Below are 23,409 nucleotides of genomic sequence, written 5' to 3' on the forward strand. Positions count from 1 at the left end.
TCCATAAATACAACAGCAATGGATGCCGCCATCTTTTTCACTTAAACATAGAAGTGGCTATATACATGACGGTCGTATTTTGGGAGGAAAACAGTGTGAGGCCACCACACCCCATCTGAACCACTGTGTAATGGTTACATCTCATAATTACAGATTATATGGAACAAACTGTCACTTTTTACAAGGTTCACACGCTTCCTTCTCTTTTATTTTGAAATATAATAACAGATTACATGGGACAAACCGATTTTATGTAATTTTGTCATCAGGAGAGAACGAAAGCTCTCGGCTATCTGTAAATGATGTAAGTTTAAATTGTTTTGTAATTTTATCACCAGTAGAGAACAAAAGCTCTCGGCTATCTGTAATGATATCAGTTTAAATTGTTTTGTAATTTTGTCACCAGGAGAGGACGAATGGCTCTCAGCTATCTGTAATGATATCAGTTTAAATTGTTTTGTAATTTTGTCACCAGGAGAGGACGAAAGCTCTCGGCTATCTGTAATGATGTCAGTTTAAATTGTTTTGTAATTTTGTCACCAGAAGAGAACAAAGGCTCTTGGCTATAGGTAATGATGTCAGTTTAAAATGTTTTGTAATTTTGTCACCAGGAGAGAACAAAGGCTCTGGGCTTTATGTAATGATGTCAGTTCAAATTGTTTTATAATTTTATCACCAGGAGAGTACGAATGGCTCTCAGCTATCTGTAATGATGTCAGTTTAAATTGTTTTGTAATTTTGTCACCAGGAGAGTACGAATGGCTCTCAGCTATCTGTAATGATGTCAGTTCAAATTGTTTTGTAATTTTGTCACCAGGAGAGTACGAATGGCTCTCAGCTATCTGTAATGATGTCAGTTTAAATTGTTTTGTAATTTTGTCACCAGGAGAGTACGAATGGCTCTCAGCTATCTGTAATGATGTCCGTTTAAATTGTTTTGTAATTTTGTCACCAGGAGAGTACGAATGGCTCTCAGCTATCTGTAATGATGTCAGTTCAAATTGTTTTATAATTTTGTCACCAGGAGAGTACGAATGGCTCTCAGCTATCTGTAATGATGTCAGTTTAAATTGTTTTGTAATTTTGTCACCAGGAGAGGACGAATGGCTCTCAGCTATCTGTAATGATGTCCGTTTAAATTGTTTTGTAATTTTGTCACCAGGAGAGTACGAATGGCTCTCAGCTATCTGTAATGATGTCCGTTTAAATTGTTTTGTAATTTTGTCACCAGGAGAGTACGAATGGCTCTCAGCTATCTGTAATGATGTCAGTTTAAATTGTTTTGTAATTTTGTCACCAGGAGAGGACGAAAGCTCTGGGCTACATCACGTGTAATGAGAAGATTGCGAGTCAGGCACTGGAGGTGCTGGACGATATGCCGGCCACGCGACCCCGGGACAACATCAACAAACTGGACATCAAGATCATCTCCTGCTCAAAGCTCAAAGCCAGGAGATCAAGTGAGTGCCATTGACGGTGTCTACCACCAAATCAAATCTCATACATAACAATAGTAATGTAATATATACACACAAACTAGACATCGAGATCATCTCCTGCTCAAAGCTCAAAGCCAGAAGATCAAGTGAGTGCCATTGAGGGTGTCTACCACCAAATCAAATCTCATACATAACAATAGTAATGTAATATATACACACAAACTAGACATCGAGATCATCTCCTGCTCAAAGCTCAAAGCCAGAAGATCAAGTGAGTGCCATTGAGGGTGTCTACCACCAAATCAAATCTCATACATAACAATAGTAACGTAATATATACACACAAACTAGACATCAAGATCATCTCCTGCTCAAAGCTCAAAGCCAGAAGATCAAGTGAGTGCCACTGAGGGTGTCTACCACCAAATCAAGTCTCACATACAACAATAGTGACATGTATGCAGGGTTGAGGCTGTTCTCTTGGAGCGTCTGTTATCAAATCAGATCTCACACATAACAATAGTAACGTAATATATACACAGGTTTGAAGTTGTCCTCTTGAGGTGTTTATCACCAAATCAAATCTCACACCTAACAATAGTAATTAGATTTAATATTAATATTTGTCTATGCTGATAAATTGAGCTGTTCAGTGAATATCGAGGACTAGCAATTTTCCTTTATGGAAATCTTGAATGTCAAACCACAAATTATATTGTTATGCACCGAATCAGCTTCTAAAGTAATTGTGTGTAATTCTTGTTTTCAGATATTCAGCCATCACCGTACTGTGTGTACCAGTTCTTTGACTTCAATGACCATGACACTGTGATTCTTCCTTCATCCAACAACCCTGAGTTCCACGACCACAAAACATACCCAGTGCCAATGACAGCCGAACTGGATCAGTACCTCAAAACTGTGGTAAGAAAAAAATCTTGTTTTGTTTAACAACACCACTGGAGCACTTTCATTAAGTAATCATTGGCTATTGGATGTCAGGTATTTGGTAATTGTGATGTACAGTCTGCAGTTAGGGTTTGTTTGGTCTAACGACACGTTAGTCTCAGATCATAGTGATTCACTGATCGACTACCAGGTGTAAAACATTGGATGATTTTAACAAACAGTCTTCAGTTAAAGTTTGTTTTGTTTAATGACACCACTAGAGCTACTGGATGTAAACCATTTGACAATTGGTTATGTAATATCAGCTATTCAGTGCTTGAACTTGACTTCAATTGCTGTAGATGCGATATGAATTGCCATAGGTTACAGACTTTCTGTTGCCACCAGATAAAAAATATTTTTATCAGCTGAAGGGCTAATTTTTAATTTTGTGTTTCTTTATTGCAAAATTAAATTGCCGAAGGCAGGTTCTATGGACATGACATTTCTCCAATACTAAGCAGTGCCATATGACAGGTACATCAAGGATTGTGTGGTATGTATTGTCCTGTCTGTGAAACAGCGCATATAAAAGGTACCTTGCTGTTGCATCACTGGGAATAACCCATGTGGCAGCAACAGGTTTCCTCTCAACAAAGACGTTTAAGTATATGAATAATCATGTTAGTCATCAGTTAACCATAGTTTAAAATGTACCCAGGTGTCGTTAAACAAATAATCTTTCCTTTACAGTTCTATGTGTTATATTAATTTGTGTAATATTCCTTCTGCTCCAGCATCTGAAGATCTTTGTATTTGACGACACGGACCCGGACGAGACGCAGTACTTGGGACAGGCCAACATCCCGCTCATCTCCTTAGTTCACAATGAGCCCATCTACGGCAACTTCGAACTGAAGCGGGCTGACAACTCCAAGAACGGATCAATTAACATCGACATGCGATGGCTGTACCCATACACCCCCCCGAAAATAGTGAAGTCCGCTCCACTTGTGGTAATGTCATATTTTGCATTTCCTTAATATTTTCTTATCAGCCTAATCTGACAAGTCCGATGTAATAAGGGGGGAAGTGTCATAGGTGAGAGGTCAGGATAAGTATTCAATAAAAGAGATAATTATTAAAGTTTTCTCCAGTTTTTATTTTATTACCCTTATTCGCACAGCAATATGAGGGAAGATTTTGTGATTTTCTTTTTTCACTAGTGAAATTTGCAGACTAAATGTTACAATTCAAAAAGTATTGTCTGAGTTTTGTATAGATGAAAACTTATAAGAAAAATGTAGGATAAAACTTCTTACAGGGATTTAGCTTTCGAAAAGGTAAAATAAACACTGTTTATTTGTTTATTTTACCTTTTTCACAATGTTACAGGTTCAGAATATATTCTCTGAAATTTAAAGTTACCTTACCTTCTGTTGTATTTAAAAACTGTTTCTAACCCTTCTGTCATAATATATTAATATGCCATTTGTTAATGGCATAAAACTAGTGGGCAACTAATTAAAGTTTACAGTCTTCTGGTGGTGAGGTTGAACAGTCTTCTTCTTTCTTTTCAGCCATATGAAGCTGCCCCTGACGATCCCCCTCAGAAGCTTGTTGCTACGGGCTCCCCCACACGACCTCGCCTAGCAGCCAGGTTTCAAGATGCGCGTGTTCCAATCGCCACGTCCACCCCTGTGGCCAAGAGCAGAAAGGCGGCGATCGAGGAGCAGGTCATAGAGCCTGACCTGTCCCAGGTGGTGGCTCATGTAAGATATCAGTCATACCTTATTAGTGAAATGTCAAACGTTTCTTTTGTTTAATGACATCAATAGAGCACGGAGCAGGTCATAGAGCCCGATCTGTCCCAGGTGGTGGCTCATGTAAACTGTCAGTCATATGTTATTAGTGAAACGTTCATCATTCACATACACTGTTGAACCAAACGTTTCTTTTCTTTAATGACATCAATAGAGCACGGAGCAGGTCATAAAGCCCGACCTGTCCCAGGTAAGATATCAGTCATACATTATTAGTGAAATGTTTAACATTCACATACACTGTTGAACCAAGCATTTGTTTTCTTTAATGACATCAGTAGAGCACAGAGCAGGTCATAGAGCCAATCTTTCGTGGGTGGTCACTCATGTAAGCTGTCAGTGTTACGTTATTAGTGAAATGATGATTTATATACCCTGTCAAAGCGGTACCCCACAACTGGTGTATATCTAAACATTTAAACGTTATTAGTGAAATGATGATTTATATACCCTGTCAAAGCGGTACCCCACAACTGGTGTATATCTAAAGCGGTACCCCACAACTGGTGTATATCTAAACCTTTAAATCCAAGTAATGTCTGATTTCAAGTTTCAAAAGTGGCTCTAATAGTGCAAAATATGCCATAGTGGTTTAAAAACTAGGGTCTGTCGCTTTAATAGAATGTCGGCACATTAAGCAACCTACATGTACCTACTGTCAGTGCAATGTTTTTCAGCCTGCCGCACGACGTCGCATGGAAGTACCAGCCCAGAACGAGACGATGGTGCAGGACGCTGTAGCGGCCGCCGTGTCCGACGTCATGCCAGGAATGTCATCGGAGATGTCGTCCCTGTCTGACCAGGCTGCAGGTAATTACATGCTCATTGATTAGATGATATGCTAGCACTTGCTGATCGATTAGATGATCTGATACCACTTTCTGATCAATCAGATGATAGGCTAGCACTTGCTGATCTATCAGATGATCTGATACCACTTTCTGATCAATCAGATGATAGGCTAGCACTTTCTGATAGAATAGATGATCTGATACCACTTTCTGATCTATCAGATGATCTGATACCACTTTCTGATCAGTCAGATGATAGGCTAGCACTTTCTGATAGAATAGATGATCTGATACCACTTTCTGATCTATCAGATGATCTGATACCACTTTCTGATCTATCAGATGATCTGATACCACTTTCTGATCTATCAGATGATCGGATACCACTTTCTGATTGATCAGATGATAGGCTAGCACTTTCTGATTGATCAGATGATAGGCTAGCACTTTCTGATTGATCAGATGATATGCTAGCACTTGCTGATCAATAGATGATCTGCCAACACTTGCTGATAAAGTAGATGATGTGCTAGCACTTGCTGATCAAGTAGATGATGTGATCAAGTAGAAGATATGCTAACACTTGCTGATCAAGTAGATGATATGCCAGCACTTGCTGATCAAGTAGATGATCTGCCAACACTTGCTGATCAATAGATGATATGCTAGCACTTGCTGATCAAGTAGATGATCTGCCAACACTTGCTGATCAAGTAGATGATGTGCTAGCACTTGCTGATCAAGTAGATGATGTGATCAAGTAGAAGATATGCTAACACTTGCTGATCAAGTAGATGATATGCCAGCACTTGCTGATCAAGTAGATGATCTGCTAACACTTGCTGATCAAGTAGATGATGTGCCAGCACTTGCTGATCAAGTAGATGATCTGCTAACACTTGCTGATCAAGTAGATGATGTGCCAGCACTTGCTGATCAAGTAGATGATCTGCTAGCACTTGCTGATCAATTAGATGATCTGCTAGCACTTGCTGATCAAGTAGATGATGTGCCAGCACTTGCTGATCAAGTAGATGATCTGCTAACACTTGCTGATCAAGTAGATGATGTGCCAGCACTTGCTGATCAAGTAGATGATCTGCTAGCACTTGCTGATCAATTAGATGATCTGCGAGCACTCGCTGATCAATTAGATGATCTGCTAGCACTTGCTGATCAATTAGATGATCTGCTAGCACTTGCTGATCAAGTAGATGATCTGCTAGCACTTGCTGATGATTAGATGATAGGCTAGCACTTGTTGATTGAGGAAATGATATGCAAACATTTGTTGATTTGTAGATGATCCCTTTACCATGTGCTAGCATATCATCTAATTGATTAGCAAGTGCTAGTATATAATTTGATCTCTCAAATTATATGCTAGCACTTGCTAATCAATTAGATGATATGCTAGCACATGGTAAAGAGATTGTTCTGACTTTGCTGTCATTGTGAACATTTTCCTGACTAATAGCCGCCCTCCATTTAGCAATGGTGTGATAGACTCCCTATCGCACCATCACTCAGCTATACATCATCCAGTGATACGTGTGATGCCGTTGGTTTTAAATTTGGAATTCTGAAATCTTTTCCTATCATTAGGGTCTTGCAGTGACATAAAATATTCTTTGTTCTCCCAAGTGATGCTATTGCGTGCTGCATGATCGCTTCATTTCAAAACAATGATTGTTAAGTTAAGGACAGGTATAACAGAGCCTTTTCGATGACCCAAAATTAGATATTACATACATTTTCTTGTCTAGGTCCCCAGAAAAATAATTTCTTTTTATCTTAACCTATTTGCATTTCTCTCCTTTTCAATTGATCTAGTCCAAACGTCCCAACAGACAATCATTGGCTAAATAGAGAATAATACATTAGTGGCCGTTAGATACCATTTATCTCACGAGTTGTTTTAAAATGTATCTAATGAGCAAAAGCGAGTTTAATACGTTTTTAAACAATGAGTTGTAAGATTAATGGTATCTAACGGACACGAATGTATTATTCTATTTCTTACATATCCTCAAAAACCAGGTTTTAAACAAATTTTTACATCTGTTTTTACTAAAAGTTATTTACAGCCATTGCACTGTAGCTAACTTACGTGTCACAGACCCATGATTGTCAGGTTAACTATACATAATACATCACAATTTAATCAATTTCCATCATGTAGTTTTTCATTGGATGATGGCAATGGTGACCTGGTCATCACCTAGGAGCAACCAGTCATATGTCTTGAAATTGTTACACACGTACATGTGTAAACAACCATGTGTTATCAAAAATAACGTATGGTGTTCTCACCATCGGGTGTATAAGAAATCTTCCGTTCCACCCAGGGTGCCTTACTTCCAGTCATATGGCTACATATTCCTTCTCTGTCTTTTGCTTGAATGGTTTGGATGTTCCTTTTTATGCTCTGCATAATCTGAGTCATCCTCTTTTTGTTAATGGATTCAATTCATTTATTTTTATTAATTTATCTTGGTTACACTTTTGTGTATCTGCTAGTATATTTATTTTCATGCATTTGTGAAATCTTAAGTGTTATTTTTCACTTTTAAAATTTCTAGCAAAACATGTTTTCGGCTGCCATTTTAGGTTTTTTGTCCTAGTGGTGTCAGTGGTTGTTTACTAAACTTTCCATATGTTGACTTTAGTTTTTGACATTCATTACCCAGATAAATTATTTTTTTACTGTACAAAAAACACTGTCACATTTATCACTAATGGCAGGGTAGTAGTGTTAACTGTGCTGTCAAAGGTTAGGTGCACTTCAAACTTTGACCCTGCCAGATGTGAATTAGTTCTTTGCAATGTGGTTAATATTACTGAGGAAGGTAGGAAATATTTTATTTAACGACGCACTCAACACATTTTATTTATGGTTATATGGCAATATATGACTAAGGACCACATAGATATTGAGAGAGAAAACCTGCTGTCGCCACATCACGGGCTACTCTTTTCGATTAGCGGCAAGGGGTCTTTTATATGCACCATCCCACAAACAGGGTAGTACATTACACGGCCTTTGATATGCCAGTCGTGGTACACTGGCTAATATTACTGAGTGACATACTGGCACAGTAGATTGAAATCTATGTACATTTTTGTGGTTTTATTATGATATTGAACAGAATTTTAATGCTTTAAACAAAACAAGTTTACTTCTCAAGAATAGTCATGGGGTTGGCATTTCATTTGGGGGAAAATACCTACTTACCGTATATATATATATATTTTTTTTTAATATTTTTTTTTTAATGATTATTATTATTACAAAACATTTGGTGTGTTTCTTTTTGTAACAATTTTTATTCAGATACTAGTATATGTTTGGGATCTGCTATAGTGCTTTCCAAAGAAATTGCTGAATATTATTATTATTAGTGTTAATATTTCAATCTAATTTAGTGAAACGTAATAAGACAGCAAAACCAAAAGTCAAAGTCATAGCGCCACCTGCATCATTTACTGTTAGGCAGGGTAGGTAATCATTGGTGCATATTTTTGTAATACACTTTGTTGAGTTGTGTGAACACAGTTGTGAATATTAACACTGTCAGTGTTTTGTGTATGGTATATTCATTCTATTGAAAAAAAAAAATCAAGGTATAAAATTGAAGATTTTAAATTCAGTTATAAGTAGCCTTTAAAACTTTCTTCCTATTGATCATTGTATTAGGGGTTGGGTTTTTTCAAAATTATTCTTGAAAACTAAATTAAAAACAATTTTTGAAATTATTTTTTGCCTATACCTTAGTGATATAAGATTTGTTTTCTTTAAAACATAAAAAATCATAAATAAATGTTTAATCTTCATTGTCTACCTGTTAATGACAAAAATTAGTTTTTAAAACTTATTTTGGTGCAAGGTGTTATACAAAACCTTGCATTTTGAAACCAGTTGCGTTGCCGATAGGTAAAACTACAGAATCATGTTTCTGAATCACTTAATGATGTCTTCTGATAGTCCAAGAGAGATAATTCTTCTGTAAATTCTTACATTATTAGCGCTTAAATGTAAAAAAAAATTAAAATTTTTAAAAAACCAACATTACTATGTTGTCATGACAGCCAGTTGTTGTCTTATTCATTGTAATAAAGCCGAGTCCTGCTGTGATTTAATCCTGCTAAACTTTGATTAGTTATTTACAAACAATCAAAAGAATAATGAGCAAAGCCAGTGATGTACATTGAAAAATGAGTGAAAACATGTCCATATCTTTGTCATCTTACAAGTGTGCTGCACGTGAAAGATTGAGCACTCAGATTTTAAAACTAACTTGTTTGTAAAGTCACTGACCCGTAATTGTTATTAGGCAGTATAAAAGAAAAAATCTATTTCAAAGTTTGTCTTGCCTTTATGAAGTAAAAAGTTGAGATGTAAGTATTACTGTTCCAATGGTGATGGTGATGGTGTTAAACGTTAACATTGAAATTTTGTTTTTAGATCAGTTTTTCTCAAACTATAAATCCTAGATCAGTGAAACTTGGTTTATAGTTGCACCTATTGATGTTTATCACAGTACACCAAAAAGGTTTATGCTAGTGGAAACATTTAATTCTGCGAAATTCTTGTTTAAACATTAAATTTTAAAATAATTTACTTTTTGTTTGCTTTAATTATCAAGTTATTAACAGAAACAAATATGATAGAGTCATTCTACTGTTAGTAGATCCGGAAACTCAAAATTTAGTTTTCACATTTCTTTTGTAAACATAAAAGGTACAAACTTTGTAACTATAGGGTCAGTAACTTTAATATATTACAGGGTTGTTGTTTTTTGGTTTGTTTTTTTGGGGTGGGGGTGGGGTTGGGGATGATGAAACAATCTGTGATCTCCATTTCCTTTTGTTTTAAACAATATTTATTCAGTCCTTTTCATGGCGATAGGGATTGGTCGACAGGCTTAAGTCTATATTAGGACCTTTCCCTATATTCTTGTTAACAAGATGACAGGCAATAGTAGCATATACATAACTGATAGAAGTAGTAACAACAGCTGTGGATAATTTAACATAAAATAATCAGTTTTGATACAATTTTTTTTTTTTTAAATGAATACGTATATTGTGACGCATGCATGTTTTAACAGTGCCAGGTGTTGCACCCGACACAATAGTAGAGGAATCAGAGGGTGAGGAGCTAAAGCCGAGGAAAAGCCACGACCCTGATAGACAGGTGGTAATTGAGTCGGGGTCGGAGTCAGGTAACCAGAGAGTTACAGCTGCAAATAAACACCTAATCGGTTTCTTGTTTTCTTTCTTGTTCTTTTTCTTTTTTAAAACATTTCTTCCAGCTTTAGTTTTTAATGTAGATGGCTTATTCTATAGACTAAAGCACTTGTTTAGAAACTGCTTTTAATTAGAGTCGCACAAAATATACAAAAATCAAGGTCAGCAGCGGAGGAGGTAAGAATGGGGAATGCCGTATTGTTCTGGGCCTCATTTTATTAAGCAATCGTAGCACTAAAATCAATGTAAATCACCATGTTCTGCTATGGAACTTTGTGATGTAAGATGATTTTAACACTAAGTTTGCTTCGAAAAATGGGGTGCCCAACAAGATAAAGCTGATAACCTACGTTATTAATTTGTTATTATTTTGTCCTGTTATTCATCAAAAAGAGTGGATAAATCATTTTATTTTAATTCCCAATTTGCATAGGGAAATTTTGTATTATCAATCTGTGCAAGCAGGTTTTTCGACAGAATTACATCAAATAAGATCCGTGACATCAGTCTTTATAAGATAAAAACTTTCTCGCATTAAGAATAACTTTTTAATACTCTTCAATTCACAAGTAAATTTATTACCCACCTGGTAAACAACGTCTGGGTGTGTCATACAAATTTCGTAGAAATGTCATTTCGGCGACATCATCTTCCCTGGTGTTAGCTATGTGCATTCGTGTGTCTCGTTGAGTAAATTCACAGAAATTGTCAGACTTTGCATTATTTCATGGTGGGTAATAAATAAAATACCATGCTCGTTTTCGCTAGATAACATTTTTACAAAACTTGTGAACTTCCCATGGTATCTAGCGAAAACTTGTATAGTATTCCATGTGCATTTGAAAATGATTTTGTTTCTTTTTGTGTGGCTTTAATATTTTAAATTCCGCCATTTACCTAATTCATGGATATGTTTTTCATTTTTTACTTGAGTTGTTTTCCATTTCAGTGCTTTATTCACCACTGCTGTTAAATGTTACTGTTCTCTTTCAGTGTGGCTTTCATTTAAAGTAAAATGATCACTTCTTATTCTTTCACTGTAGACAGTTTTAGCTTTTTAATACTTTTTTTACTCACCTTATAATAATATTAGTATTAGAGTATTTTTTAAAATCACTTGAATAGCAGTGGAGCCAATATTGGCTATAACACGTGTTGGTTCCACTGGCCAATCTTTTGCTTTAAAGTTATTTATAGCTGGATCAGAATTTGAATTTACTCGGAACATTTTTCTTAGTTTCTTTTATTACCAGTTTTCAATCACAATCTTCACTATTTTGTTTTTTTTACATTACTATGAACATTGTAGGTAGTCTCAAAGTGCGTCCACGACCAAAGACTAGAACCAAGAAATGGGGTATGATTGGTTATAGCATGGAACTGCATGTACAGTTCGACTCATCTATGTTCCTCTGTATTACGCTAATGTTAATGGTATGCGTAACTTGTACATGTCCATGTGTATGTCCGTATATAACCGTATAATCCTAGCAGGAAAAGGGACAGGAATGTGTATTCTAACTTTGAGCTGCTTCTTTACAGCATTATTTTAACAGCGGATTGAAACGGTCAGCTTCGTGGAAACGGTTATCTGCTGCTTGTTACATAGTAAATTTGTACTGTTGTATTATATGTATGTCTAACTATATGACTAGATAAGATAGATTGGCTACTAATATTATTTATGTTGCTAGCTAAAGACAATATTAATTCACTATTTATCAGTTCACAAGATGCAAATATGAGTTTGGTTTGGAGAATATTATTTCATATATTAAGTAATTTGCCAAAATGTAAATTCAACCTGTTTGGGGTTATTTCTGTAGCATATTCATTCCACTAAGCTAAGCTAGAAGTTGTATCATCCTTATTAAGATATACATGCTGGATTGCTAACACCTGGGAGTGGGGGGTGGGGGGTGGGGCGGGTGTCAGCTTACAATCCACAGTATTCAAACATATTTTACCATAAAATTTGTCAGAAGATCTTGATACACCCAATATCTGATAATTAACAGCTGGCATGTTTTGATTTTATAGTGATGTCACTAAACATTTGTTAATCTTAACTGCGACCTTATTAATTGGTAAAAGACATCATGCTGCCACAGCAGTGAAAGTTCAAGGTGGAATCAAGGGGAGTTTTTGTATGTTGCTATGGGCAATTAGAGAAATGCACCAACCAAGCTTCATTTCATGTTGTTCTAATTGTTTCCAACCCTTTTTCCTATTTTTACTGGATAAGCATTGTGCATATAACCCTGCATAATGCACCAGACAAGTAATTTACGTGGTTATCTGAATTTTCCCCAACTGAGGGGGTTGATCATACAGTCCCTCACACATCATGCAAATGCTTTATAGATGGCATAGGCTAAAATGCACCAATCAGTAAGATCTGTTAGTAATTTCTGTATTATGTGCATTAGAAGTACTGGAACATGGTCTGTTTGTGTTATTCTTCGTGGTATGAGAATGCGGTAGTCTGTCATTTTCTATGTTATAACATACCGGTACTGCATTTTTTATATGTGTATTACTAGAACATAGTCTGTTTATGTTATTCTTCATCATATGAGAATGTGGTGGTCTGTCATTTTCTATGTTAGAACATACCGGTACTGCATTTTTGAATATATTTACTACTAGAATATGGTCTGTTTATGTTACTCTTTGTGGTATTAGAATGTGGTGGTTTGTCATTTTATATAATATACTGCATTTTTTTAGTATAATTTTCCATTAGAACATGTTTTCTTTATGTTACTCTTTGTGGTATGAGAATGTGGTGGTCTGTCATTTTCTATGTTAGAACATACTGGTACTGCATTTTTTAAATATCTTTACTACTAGAACATGGTCTGTTTATGTTACTCTTCATCGTATGAGAATGTGGTGGTCTGTCATTTTATATAATGTACTGCATTTTTGAGTATATTTTCCCACTAAAACATGGTTTGTTTATGTTACTCACCGCAGTATGACAACGTGGTGGTCTATAATTTAATATTATATGTACTGTATGTTTTAATATTTGCCTGTATTTACAGTAGGCTACAAGGTAAATCGGCTCACTATCTTAACAGCATGTTCCAGCTGGGTGCATTAGGGTTATTGTAATACATGTATGCAACAGAGTTAGATGGACTACTGTGAATTGGGAAATCTGTTAGCGAATTTAGTGAGGTCATACAAGACGCCAATATTTCACGACACTAAATTTAAAGAGACGTACACAAAAAAAGAAGAAAAAAAGGTGCAATTGTTTTGTCTGTGATTAACTGAACTCACAACAATGGTTACATGCTATTGATGAAACCAAATGATAGGAAACAACACTAGTTAATTAGCATGCACTTTACCGCAATTTTCTACTAAATTCAAGTTGTTTGTAAGCTGCATAACGTCAAGATTTGTCCAAAATATTATATCATCTGATCCTACAACTTGAGCTTTTTTCTTCTTCTTTTTTCAGTTTCTGATATGATGACCTTGATAAAGTTTTCTGTTGCTAATATGTCTCTTATTTGGATTTGCTAAATTTTAAGATCGCCATTATTTTATGATTTACAGTGTATCCCATAGGTCATAGATCCAATTACATGTACACTGATTACCAAAAGAAACACATATAATTTTCAGCTGTAACGTTTAATTTAGTTATTTAACACACACTGAGGTTCAGGAGTCCACTAAACCTGTTCTAACCAGTCTACAGGTCGGTAGGAAGTGTTGTAGTCCACGAAACCTGTTTTAACCAGTCTACAGGTCAGTAGGAAGTGTTGTGGTCCACTAAACCTGTTCTAACCAGTCTGCAGGTCGGTAGGAAGTGTTGTGGTCCACTAAACCTGTTCCAACCGGTAGGAAGTGTTGTAGTCCACGAAACCTGTTTTAACCAGTCTACAGGTCAGTAGGAAGTGTTGTGGTCCACTAAACCTGTTCTAACCAGTCTGCAGGTCGGTAGGAAGTGTTGTGGTCCACTAAACCTGTTCCAACCGGTAGGAAGTGTTGTGGTCCACTAAACCTGTTCCAACCAGTCTGCAGGTCGGTAGGAAGTGTTGATGTCCACTAAACCTGTTCCAACCGGTCTGCAGGTCGGTAGGAAGTGTTGTGGCCCACTAAACCTGTTCCAACCGGTCTGCAGGTCGGTAGGAAGTGTTGTGGTCCACTAAACCTGTTCTAACCGGTTTGCAGGTCGGTAGGAAGTGTTGTGGTCCACTAAACCTGTTCTAACCAGTCTGCAGGTTGGTAGGAAGTGTTGTGGTCCACAGGAAGTGTTGTAGTCCACTAAACCTGTTCTAACCAGTCTACAGGTCGATAGGAAGTGTTGTAGTCCACTAAACCTGTTCTAACCAGTCTACAGGTCGGTAGGAAGTGTTGTGGTCCACTAAACCTGTTCTAACTAGTCTGCAGGTCGGTAGGAAGTGTTGTAGTCCACCAAACCTGTTCTAACCCGTCTACAGGTCGATAGGAAGTGTTGTAGTCCACCAAACCTGTTCTAACCAATCTACAGGTCAATAGGAAGTGTTGTAGTCCACTAAACCTGTTCTAACCAGTCTGCAGGTCGGTAGGAAGTGTTGTAGTCCACTGAACCTGTGCTAACCAGTCTACAGGTTGGTAGGAAGTGTTGTAGTCCATTAGACCTGTTCTAATCAGTCTGTACATTGGTAGGCAGTAGTGGTGCGATTGTTAATTGCAGTTCACAATATTCATTGTCTTAGACCCACAATTCGACTGCATTGTTTTTCAATTTGTCTACTGCGATTTATTAAAAATTTGGTTAAATGGCACATTTATTATATATATTATATCTATGGGAATTCCCATTATAGTGCAAGCTACAGAAATGTTAATATATATATGTATGTATGTATTGATGTATGAATATCTATATATTGTATGTATGTTGAGGTTGACTGTTACATACATAGATATTAACGCACTGGCACAGGGGATAATTAAATCCTTTCTGGCCTCACAAATTGTCCCATGCCATTGCTGGGACTCAAACCTGTGGCACCAAATCACCCGCAAATTGCGAGACTAACCACGAGGCTGTATGTCTGTATGTATATATTAGCATTTCCATAGCTTGCACTCTGATGGGAATTCCCATGATGCAGAAAGGCAATTTGACCAATCATAACACTCAATTCCGCTGCATGTGACGTGTTTCCATGGGCTGTCGTACAACCAACTCACTGTATCATGTCATGGTAAAATGGTATTTTTGTTTTCTAGTCAAGACATAGTTTTGTTCTTTAGTTTTTCTTTTTATGATACATTTATTTACAATTATTACACAAGTGACCATTATATATAAAGTTTGTTGCTTTTGAAATAGTTTATTAAAATGTGTATGTGATAGCTGAATAAATTGAACCATAGACTAAATATCAAAAATCGAATCGCAAAAAAAAATAAAAAATGAATCATCCCATTCCTAGTAGGCAGCAGATATTGATTTTTGATTTTAATTTTTGATTGCTTTTGCTGCTGCTACTGCCACCTTCTTTTCATGCTTAGTTATTAATCTTTCTGCATTCAGTAAATATAGCATGAGTCCGAATTACCCAGTGTTTTGACATCCAATAGCCGATGATTAATGAATCAACGTGTTCCAATGGTGTCGTTAAACAAAACAAATTTCTTCTTCTTCGTCAGTAAATATTGCTGTTGTAATACTTTTTTCAAACAGCCTCCTATGTTCAGAGATAATGAACAGCCTGATTGTAATTACGGACTAATCATTTCAAACAGCCTCCTATGTTCAGAGATGATGAACAGCCTGATTGTAATTACGGACTAATCATTTCAAACGGCCTCCTATGTTCAGAGATGATGAACAGCCTGATTGTAATTACGGACTAATCATTTCAAACGGCCTCCTATGTTCAGAGATGATGAACAGCCTGATTGTAATTACGGACTAATCATTTCAAACGGCCTCCTATGTTCAGAGATAATGAACAGCCTGATCGTAATTACGGACTAATCATTTCAAACAGCCTCCTATGTTCAGAGATAATGAACAGCCTGATCGTAATTACGGACTAATCATTTCAAACAGCCTGATTCTAATCACGGAATAATAATTTCACTCTGATCGGCTTTTCTTTTGGTGTTCAGTATTTGTGTATTTGATTATTTTCTGTCTGGATTCTAGGTTCATTTCAATTTTAAAGGCATACTGTCACGGATTTAAGGACCTTATTTCTCTAAAAATGGATAATAAATAAAAATTACATTAAGTGTTGGAAACTAAATCCAGCTATCGCATCACCTTAACTGAACCATGATTGAGTGAAATTCATGTCAACCCTCTCGGCAATTTTAGTTTTTGAATTATGGACCATTGCCATAATTCAATTATTTTTACAAAATACCATTAATAAATGGAGTATGGTGGTTATGAAGATGGTTGAATAAAGTACATTTAGGGACAAATCAATTTAATTTTGTTCAGGTAATACTTTGTTAGACCATTAAATAGGTCAGTGGTCTGTGACAATATGCCTTTAACTTCTATGTAAAATGTTATAAGTTATGAATTGTGTATGCAGACAAATAAATATTATGTCAATGAGTTATTATAGACTAATGGATAGATTTCCATTTTATAATTTATTATCAAACAATATTTGAGCTGAAGTGCATAATTATGTACATGTATTTTTAATTCCGTGTCCAAGGTTTTAGTACTTAATATTATAAATTTAAACAATATTTACACCATGTAATTATGTTTGTATTTTATGTGTAATTAATTTTATTAAAAATATATTAAGTGTCCTCACACCAAATACTATAAAACAATACTAAAATATTGATTTTCTACACAATATTTAAATAATATTATATACTTATTAATTAATATGTTAATTATGTACAGTTTTTGTTGTGCAGTCATATTTCGTATGTACATGTACATGTAATATTTCTAGCACTTTTAAAGAAAATTTTAGATTTTTTTTCTGTTAAAAGGTCTGCATTGTTATTTTTCACATAATATTATATTCTTTGCTTTGCTCTTCCTTCCACCTCAAATTCGAAAAAGATACATTAAAAAAGTAGTAGTTGGTAGTAGTAGTAGTAGTAATAGTTGTTAGTAGTAGTAGGAGTAGGAGGAGTAGTAGTAGTAGTAGTAGTAGTAGTAGTGAAACCTCTCAAAACCGGACCCTCTGTAAACCGGAATTCCCTCAAAACTGAACATTTTTGTGGTCCCTCTTTAAACATCTGTACATAAGAGAACCTCTCTAAACCGGATACCTCTTAATACCAGACTTTTTACTTGCTGCTGAGGGGTGTCCGGTTTAAAGGAGTTTCACTGTTGTAGTAGTAGTAGTAGTAGTAGTTTTAAAGTGTTCATTGATATTAACTCCACTCTTCCTGTTTAGTCTACTTTATTTGCTGGTGAAAATATTTATAATTTTGAATTGCTCCCTAAATTTTATGGGTTTTTTTAATTTATTTTGTGTGTATGAAGACAAGATATCTAGGATGATTTAGAAATTCATTTCTTCTTTTATTACTTCTGCTTTACAGGGTATGGTGTATAGCATCAGCTGTCTGTACTATTTTTAGCAGTTTCAGATGACTTTGTGATTAGCAACAAAAGCAATGCGAGGAACAAAATTATAATGTTGTAAATCATAATGTTATTATATAATGTTGTTATGATATAATGTTGTTATAATATAATGTTGTTTTTGGTGGTGATAAGAAATAGAACAATGAAGTGTAGTGATTTTGTCATTTAAAACTAACAGACATTTTTAAAAATGAAGAGTCTGTTTTCATTAATATTATTGCTTTAATTTTATTTGTTTAATGTTTATTTACCTCAAATGAAATCTGAATTGGTTGTTTTATTGTAATATTGTTATACTGAGCACAAGTTAGTTCTTTTTGTTTTTGGATTCAGATGAATTAAATTAATAAAAGGTAGTCGGGATATGGGTTTAAATAGTGGGCAGTATTTGTTCAATATTTATATTAAATACAATCTGTATTTTTTTCAGATGCCGTATCTGAGCCGAAAAGTGTTTCTAAAGTAAGTGGAGCCTGTACATTATTAAATTTATTATAAACTACTCACATCTTTGAATAATTATTTGAGCAATATTTCTGTAAAATACTACAGCTAATCGTCATGTCTGTTAAAGTGATCATAACCTAGCAACGGGTTTTGCAACAACAGAAGATCTTAACCTAAAGGTTAACTTATAAATCACTGATAAAATGGACAAACTTCTCTATGTTTAAAATATTTGGTTGTTTTGTTTTGTGGTTTTGATCGGGGTTGGGTTTTTTTATGGGTTTTTTGTTTTATCAGTGGACATCCATTCCCATTATCTTTTATTGCCATAACCAATCGGATACATAACATTACAACCTTTCATGTCTTATGTCAAAACCTGTATAATAATAAATTATTAGCAACTGCAAGAAATGTTGATTCCATTCCCATCCTCCCTTAAAATTGATCCATAACATGTAAACGCCAGAATAAAGTCAGTTGCCTGGTTCTTTTCGTAAGTCATGGCCTGTTTTATGTTGTTGTAATTCTGCATCTAGCACTCCTGTCAATGTTATTTTCCAGGGATAACTTAAAATTAATTATTGTGACTTTATTTAACACCTATTATTAAGAATGTACTAGTAAATGTGAAAATAAGACTTTTTATTTATTTTATTTTTTTAGCAAGAAAAGCAAATGGCCGACACATATTTTGGTGACAAACCAACTGAAGACGATGAAGGTATTTATTTCTGTACACTGTGACATAAATTGTGTCACTGCCGACTTTTGTTTTTGAGGGGCACAATTTCTATCGCATTTCTGTGCATCCATAAATTCAATTTCGGGTGTATGAAATACTGTGCCCCTCATTTTAACAAACTCTACTTTCCCAAATATTTTTGAGGTGTGCAATTTTTCACAATCCTAGGTTTTCGGGGCACTGTGACTTACTTTTTGCTCATTATTGCATACTAACTAAAAGAAATCTTTGTCCAGGCCATATTTTCCTTATCAGTTCATATAATACATTCACTAATTTGTGTGCTTCTCCATCAAACTCTTGATGGGCGTATCATGTACCTCACTGGTATTCTTGTCTTTTTTTCTTGTGTTCTCAAGAGGTCTTTTTTCTTTTGTTCTCAAGAATCCATTGGTGAGGAGATACAAGAGGAGACACTGCAGGAGAAACCAGAACAGCAGCAACAACAACAACAACAACAAGTTCTGAAAGACAAGCCAATATCGGAGTCTGAATCGGAGCCGACCCAGATAGAATCTGATAGCGAGGGCGTTATGATGAGGTCACTGCCACTGAAACGCATGAACAAGGGCTTGAATACGGTACATTCATCAACAGTGTGCAGCTAAACATTACTCAGTAACTCTCCATGACGCATTTTTCCACCACAACCTTTTATATTTTTCTTTTGCCCCATAACACTACTCATAGACAGTGTGGTTAGTAAACACACACACACACACACACACACACACACACACACACCCAATGTCAGTGCCCACCCCCCTATAAAATCCTGGCTGTCACTTTTTCATTTGATGCATCCATTTTCTGATAAGGTTTTTTCCCCATCCCATGACTGGATTGTTAAAGGTTGTTTATTATCCACATGGTTCAAGATATTTAGGGAAAGATAACCAGTATGACCCATATGTGTCATAATGATTTCACATGCACATCGAAACCGGCCTCGGTGGCGTAGTGGTTAAGCCATCGAACTACAGGCTGGTAGGTACAGGGTTCGCAGCCCGGTACCGGCTCCAACCCAGAGCGAGTTCTTAAGGGCTCAATGGGTAGGTGTAAGGCCACTACGTCCTCTTCTCTCTCACTAACCACTAACCAACTAACAACTAACGAACTGTCCTGGACAGACAGCCCAGATAGCTGAGGTGTGTGCCCAGGACAGCGTGCTTGAACCTTAATTGGATATAAGCACGAAAATAAGTTGAAATGAATGAATGCACATCGAATGATGTCCTTTTGGGAAGCGATGTCATAACTTAATGCGGCTTCCCCAGTATAAACGCTTATGACAATGACAATCACGTTGTCTCTTTTTAGTAATTTTTGAAACGTTTTGCTTGAATTATTACACTCGCTCGGGTAATACAATAATCCTGACACTTGTTTCGTAAAATCAGTACGACACACAAGCTCGTATAATAATCTCTGTGTATGTGCCATTCTGTCTGTGAGAATGTGCATATAAAAGATCTTTTGCTGCTAATTAAAAATGTAGTAGGTTTATTTGAAGAATTATCAAATGTGTGACATCCAATAGGTAATGATTAGTGGTGTTAAACAGAACAAAGTATAACTTTCACTTTATTTCTCATTAATATAATTACTTATTTTCAGCTTAAAAACACTTAATTTTCGACTTTTTGATACTGTTATCATTATTTTTGTCGTTCACAACAATTGCTTTCCATCGTGGTAATGCTGTCACCATTATTGACTTGAACAATAAAAGAGATTATTTTTCAGCTGGGTAACACTGTGACGATTGTCATATCTCACCTGTCCCTGTACGCCGAGGCGCCCGTCATGCAGAAGGAACACATCAAACAACTGTTTGTGGAGTACAAGTTTCTTAACCTGTCCCCACAGGAAACAGAAACCCCGTTCTCACTACCCAAACCACAGCCCAATCAGCAGATCACTTTCGGATTCAGCAAAAGTAAGTTTTAGCGTTTTCCAGAACGGGGGTGGGTGGTGGAGTGGGGCATAGTTCAATGGTAAAGTGCTCGCCTGATGCACAGTCAGTTTAGGATCGATCCCCATTGGTTGTCCTATTAAGCTATTTTTCATTCCAGCCAGTGCACCACGACTGATATATCAAAAGCTGTGGTATGTGCTATCCTGTCTGTGGGATGGTGCATATAAAAAATCCCTTGCTACTAATTGAAAAATTTAGCGGGGTCTCCACCCTAAGACTATATGTCTGAATTACCAAATGTTTGACATCCAATAGCCGATAATTAATAAATCAATGTGCTCTAGTGGTGTCGTTAAACAAAACAAACTTTTAAAACTTTTTCCAGCATAAGTAAATTGTATTAAGTGGCAAATGGTTGGGTGTGATAGCTCCCAGTTTCCCATGACTGGTTCACCAAACTTAAAGGCTGTGGTAAATACTGTCCTGTTGGTAAGAAAATGCCATCAGTGGGGTTTCTTCTCTATATTGGAAAGAAATGTTTTATTTAATGACGCACTCAACACATTTTATTTACAGTTATATGACATCAGACATATGGTTAAGGACCACACAGATTTTGAGAGGAAACCCGATGTTGCCACTTCATGGGCTACTCTTCCGATTAGCAGCAAGGGATCTTTTATTTGCGCATCCCACAGGCAGGATAGCACAAACCATGGCCTTTGTTGAACCAGTTATGGATCACTGGTCGGTGCAAGTGGTTTACACCTACCCATTGAGTCTTGAGGAGCACTCATTCAGGGTTTGGAGTCGGTATCTGGATTTAAAATGCCTCAACTGGGATCCGAACCCAGTACTTACCAGCCTGTAGACCGATGGCCTAACCACGACGCCACCGAGGCCGGTCTTTCTATATTGGACACTTGGTGGCAGTTAATTAAAGATATGTAGAGATGTCTTTGTCCTGGCTGGATCTAGTTCAGTGATAGAGCTCTCGCATGAGGCGCGATGGGTTACAGGATGGATTTCCCATCCCAACCACGACTGTCCTGTCTGTTGGAAAGTGAAGATTATCTGCTAAATGATGCTCCACTATGGTGAGACAAGAATGCAGGTTTATGTTACGATATTAATGACACAAAAGTACAGTACTGAGTCTGTCCCACTGTATTACTATAGATGCTGCATTTTATTCTTTTGTAATGAGGTGAGACGTTATTAAACTATCAGTCTGTCTGTAAATAGTGTATTTATGCTGTGTTTCAGCTATTCTGGTGGACATGGAAAAGCACTACGAACGTCGGCAGTGTCTTGCCAGCATGTTGCTGCCAAATGATCCTGAACGTGGCAGGTTTGTTTTACTCATTTATCCACACGATATATTACATCTGTCGTTTGGTGTAAAGATGTCAACATTTATTAATTCGTTTATTTATACTCATTTTCTTGCTTTATGTTCAAGAACACTGTCCTGGGCACACAATGTAGCTGTCTGGGTTGTCTGTGCAGACAGTGAGTTAGTGGTTTGTTGTTAATGAGATTAACTTAGATTATAGGGAGCCATTTAAGATATAGTCTAGGATACTCCCCTCGTGTCTTGTGATATCATAATTTATTAGCACATGTTGATAAAAGTATGAAATCTGAGGCTTACCAAGGATTTTTATACTTTTATCAATGAGTGCTTATAAATTATAATATCACAAGACACGAGGGGGATATTCTTTTTATCATCCATTATCATTCTTTTCATTTGCGACAATTGTAAACAATGTCAGTAATGTGGTTTGAATGTCAGTATATTTGGCAGTGTAGACTCATTAACTAGCAGAACGACAGTGGTGTGACGTCATTAGTGATAGGTTTAGCACTGAAACATTACACAGTGATGTAACAAAAAGAAGCGGAGAAATGGCAGGAGATATTGCAAATTATAGTGCAAGCGATATCTCCTACAAACACCTTTAATGGATGATAAAATACCATATTCAATATTGATATTATATAGGATCTTTAGTAGTCCTCTTTTTTTTTAACTCACAGGCTAAGGGGAGCTAAAATGTACTCTCCTTAAAATAGTAAGGGACACCTCTTTTGTCCCATAAAAAAACTTGTAGATAGTGTGATTAGCCCTCTCCCCTCACATATAAAAGCTGCTACACCAATTCTCGGGGAAATGGTGGGGAGGCATGATGACTCCCCTTAAAAGAGCGAGTTTTGCTTTTATGAGGTGATTGTGCCAGCTGGTTTTACTCTCTGTGAACTAGTCTCAGGAAAATGATGGGGGTCCAGATTGATAGCTCCCCTTAAAAGAGCGAGGTTTGCTTTAGAGGTGATTATGCCATCTGTATTTTTTTTATTATTATTTTTTTTTTATTAGAATCCGGTTCACAGTTGTGAGCGAGCCACCGGAGGATGACCAGGACACGGACTGCGAGGATGTTGGCGTGGCATTCGTCAGTGTCAAGGATATCCTGGAGCAGGGCAGGGATGTGAAAGATGAAGACGTTCCCAGTG

The 23,409-nt window shown here is 36.4% G+C and overlaps 1 protein-coding gene across 1 annotated transcript in view; it reads left to right on the forward strand.

Moving 5' to 3' along the window:
• The window catches only part of LOC121388414 (protein fantom-like), a 57,871-nt gene that overhangs the window by 30,126 nt on the left and 4,336 nt on the right, over positions 1-23,409 (forward strand). The window contains exons 26-38 of the mRNA XM_041519723.1: positions 1,301-1,460; positions 2,209-2,363; positions 3,125-3,343; positions 3,908-4,099; positions 4,828-4,960; positions 10,053-10,166; positions 11,501-11,548; positions 18,213-18,244; positions 18,896-18,953; positions 19,359-19,555; positions 20,721-20,913; positions 22,159-22,243; positions 23,273-23,406. Of these exons, the coding sequence (XP_041375657.1) occupies positions 1,301-1,460; positions 2,209-2,363; positions 3,125-3,343; positions 3,908-4,099; positions 4,828-4,960; positions 10,053-10,166; positions 11,501-11,548; positions 18,213-18,244; positions 18,896-18,953; positions 19,359-19,555; positions 20,721-20,913; positions 22,159-22,243; positions 23,273-23,406 (1,720 nt within the window). The remainder of the gene's footprint in view (positions 1-1,300; positions 1,461-2,208; positions 2,364-3,124; positions 3,344-3,907; positions 4,100-4,827; positions 4,961-10,052; positions 10,167-11,500; positions 11,549-18,212; positions 18,245-18,895; positions 18,954-19,358; positions 19,556-20,720; positions 20,914-22,158; positions 22,244-23,272; positions 23,407-23,409) is intronic.

This window comes from Gigantopelta aegis, chromosome 14 (genome assembly GCF_016097555.1).
Source record: "Gigantopelta aegis isolate Gae_Host chromosome 14, Gae_host_genome, whole genome shotgun sequence".
NCBI lineage: Eukaryota > Metazoa > Mollusca > Gastropoda > Neomphalida > Peltospiridae > Gigantopelta > Gigantopelta aegis.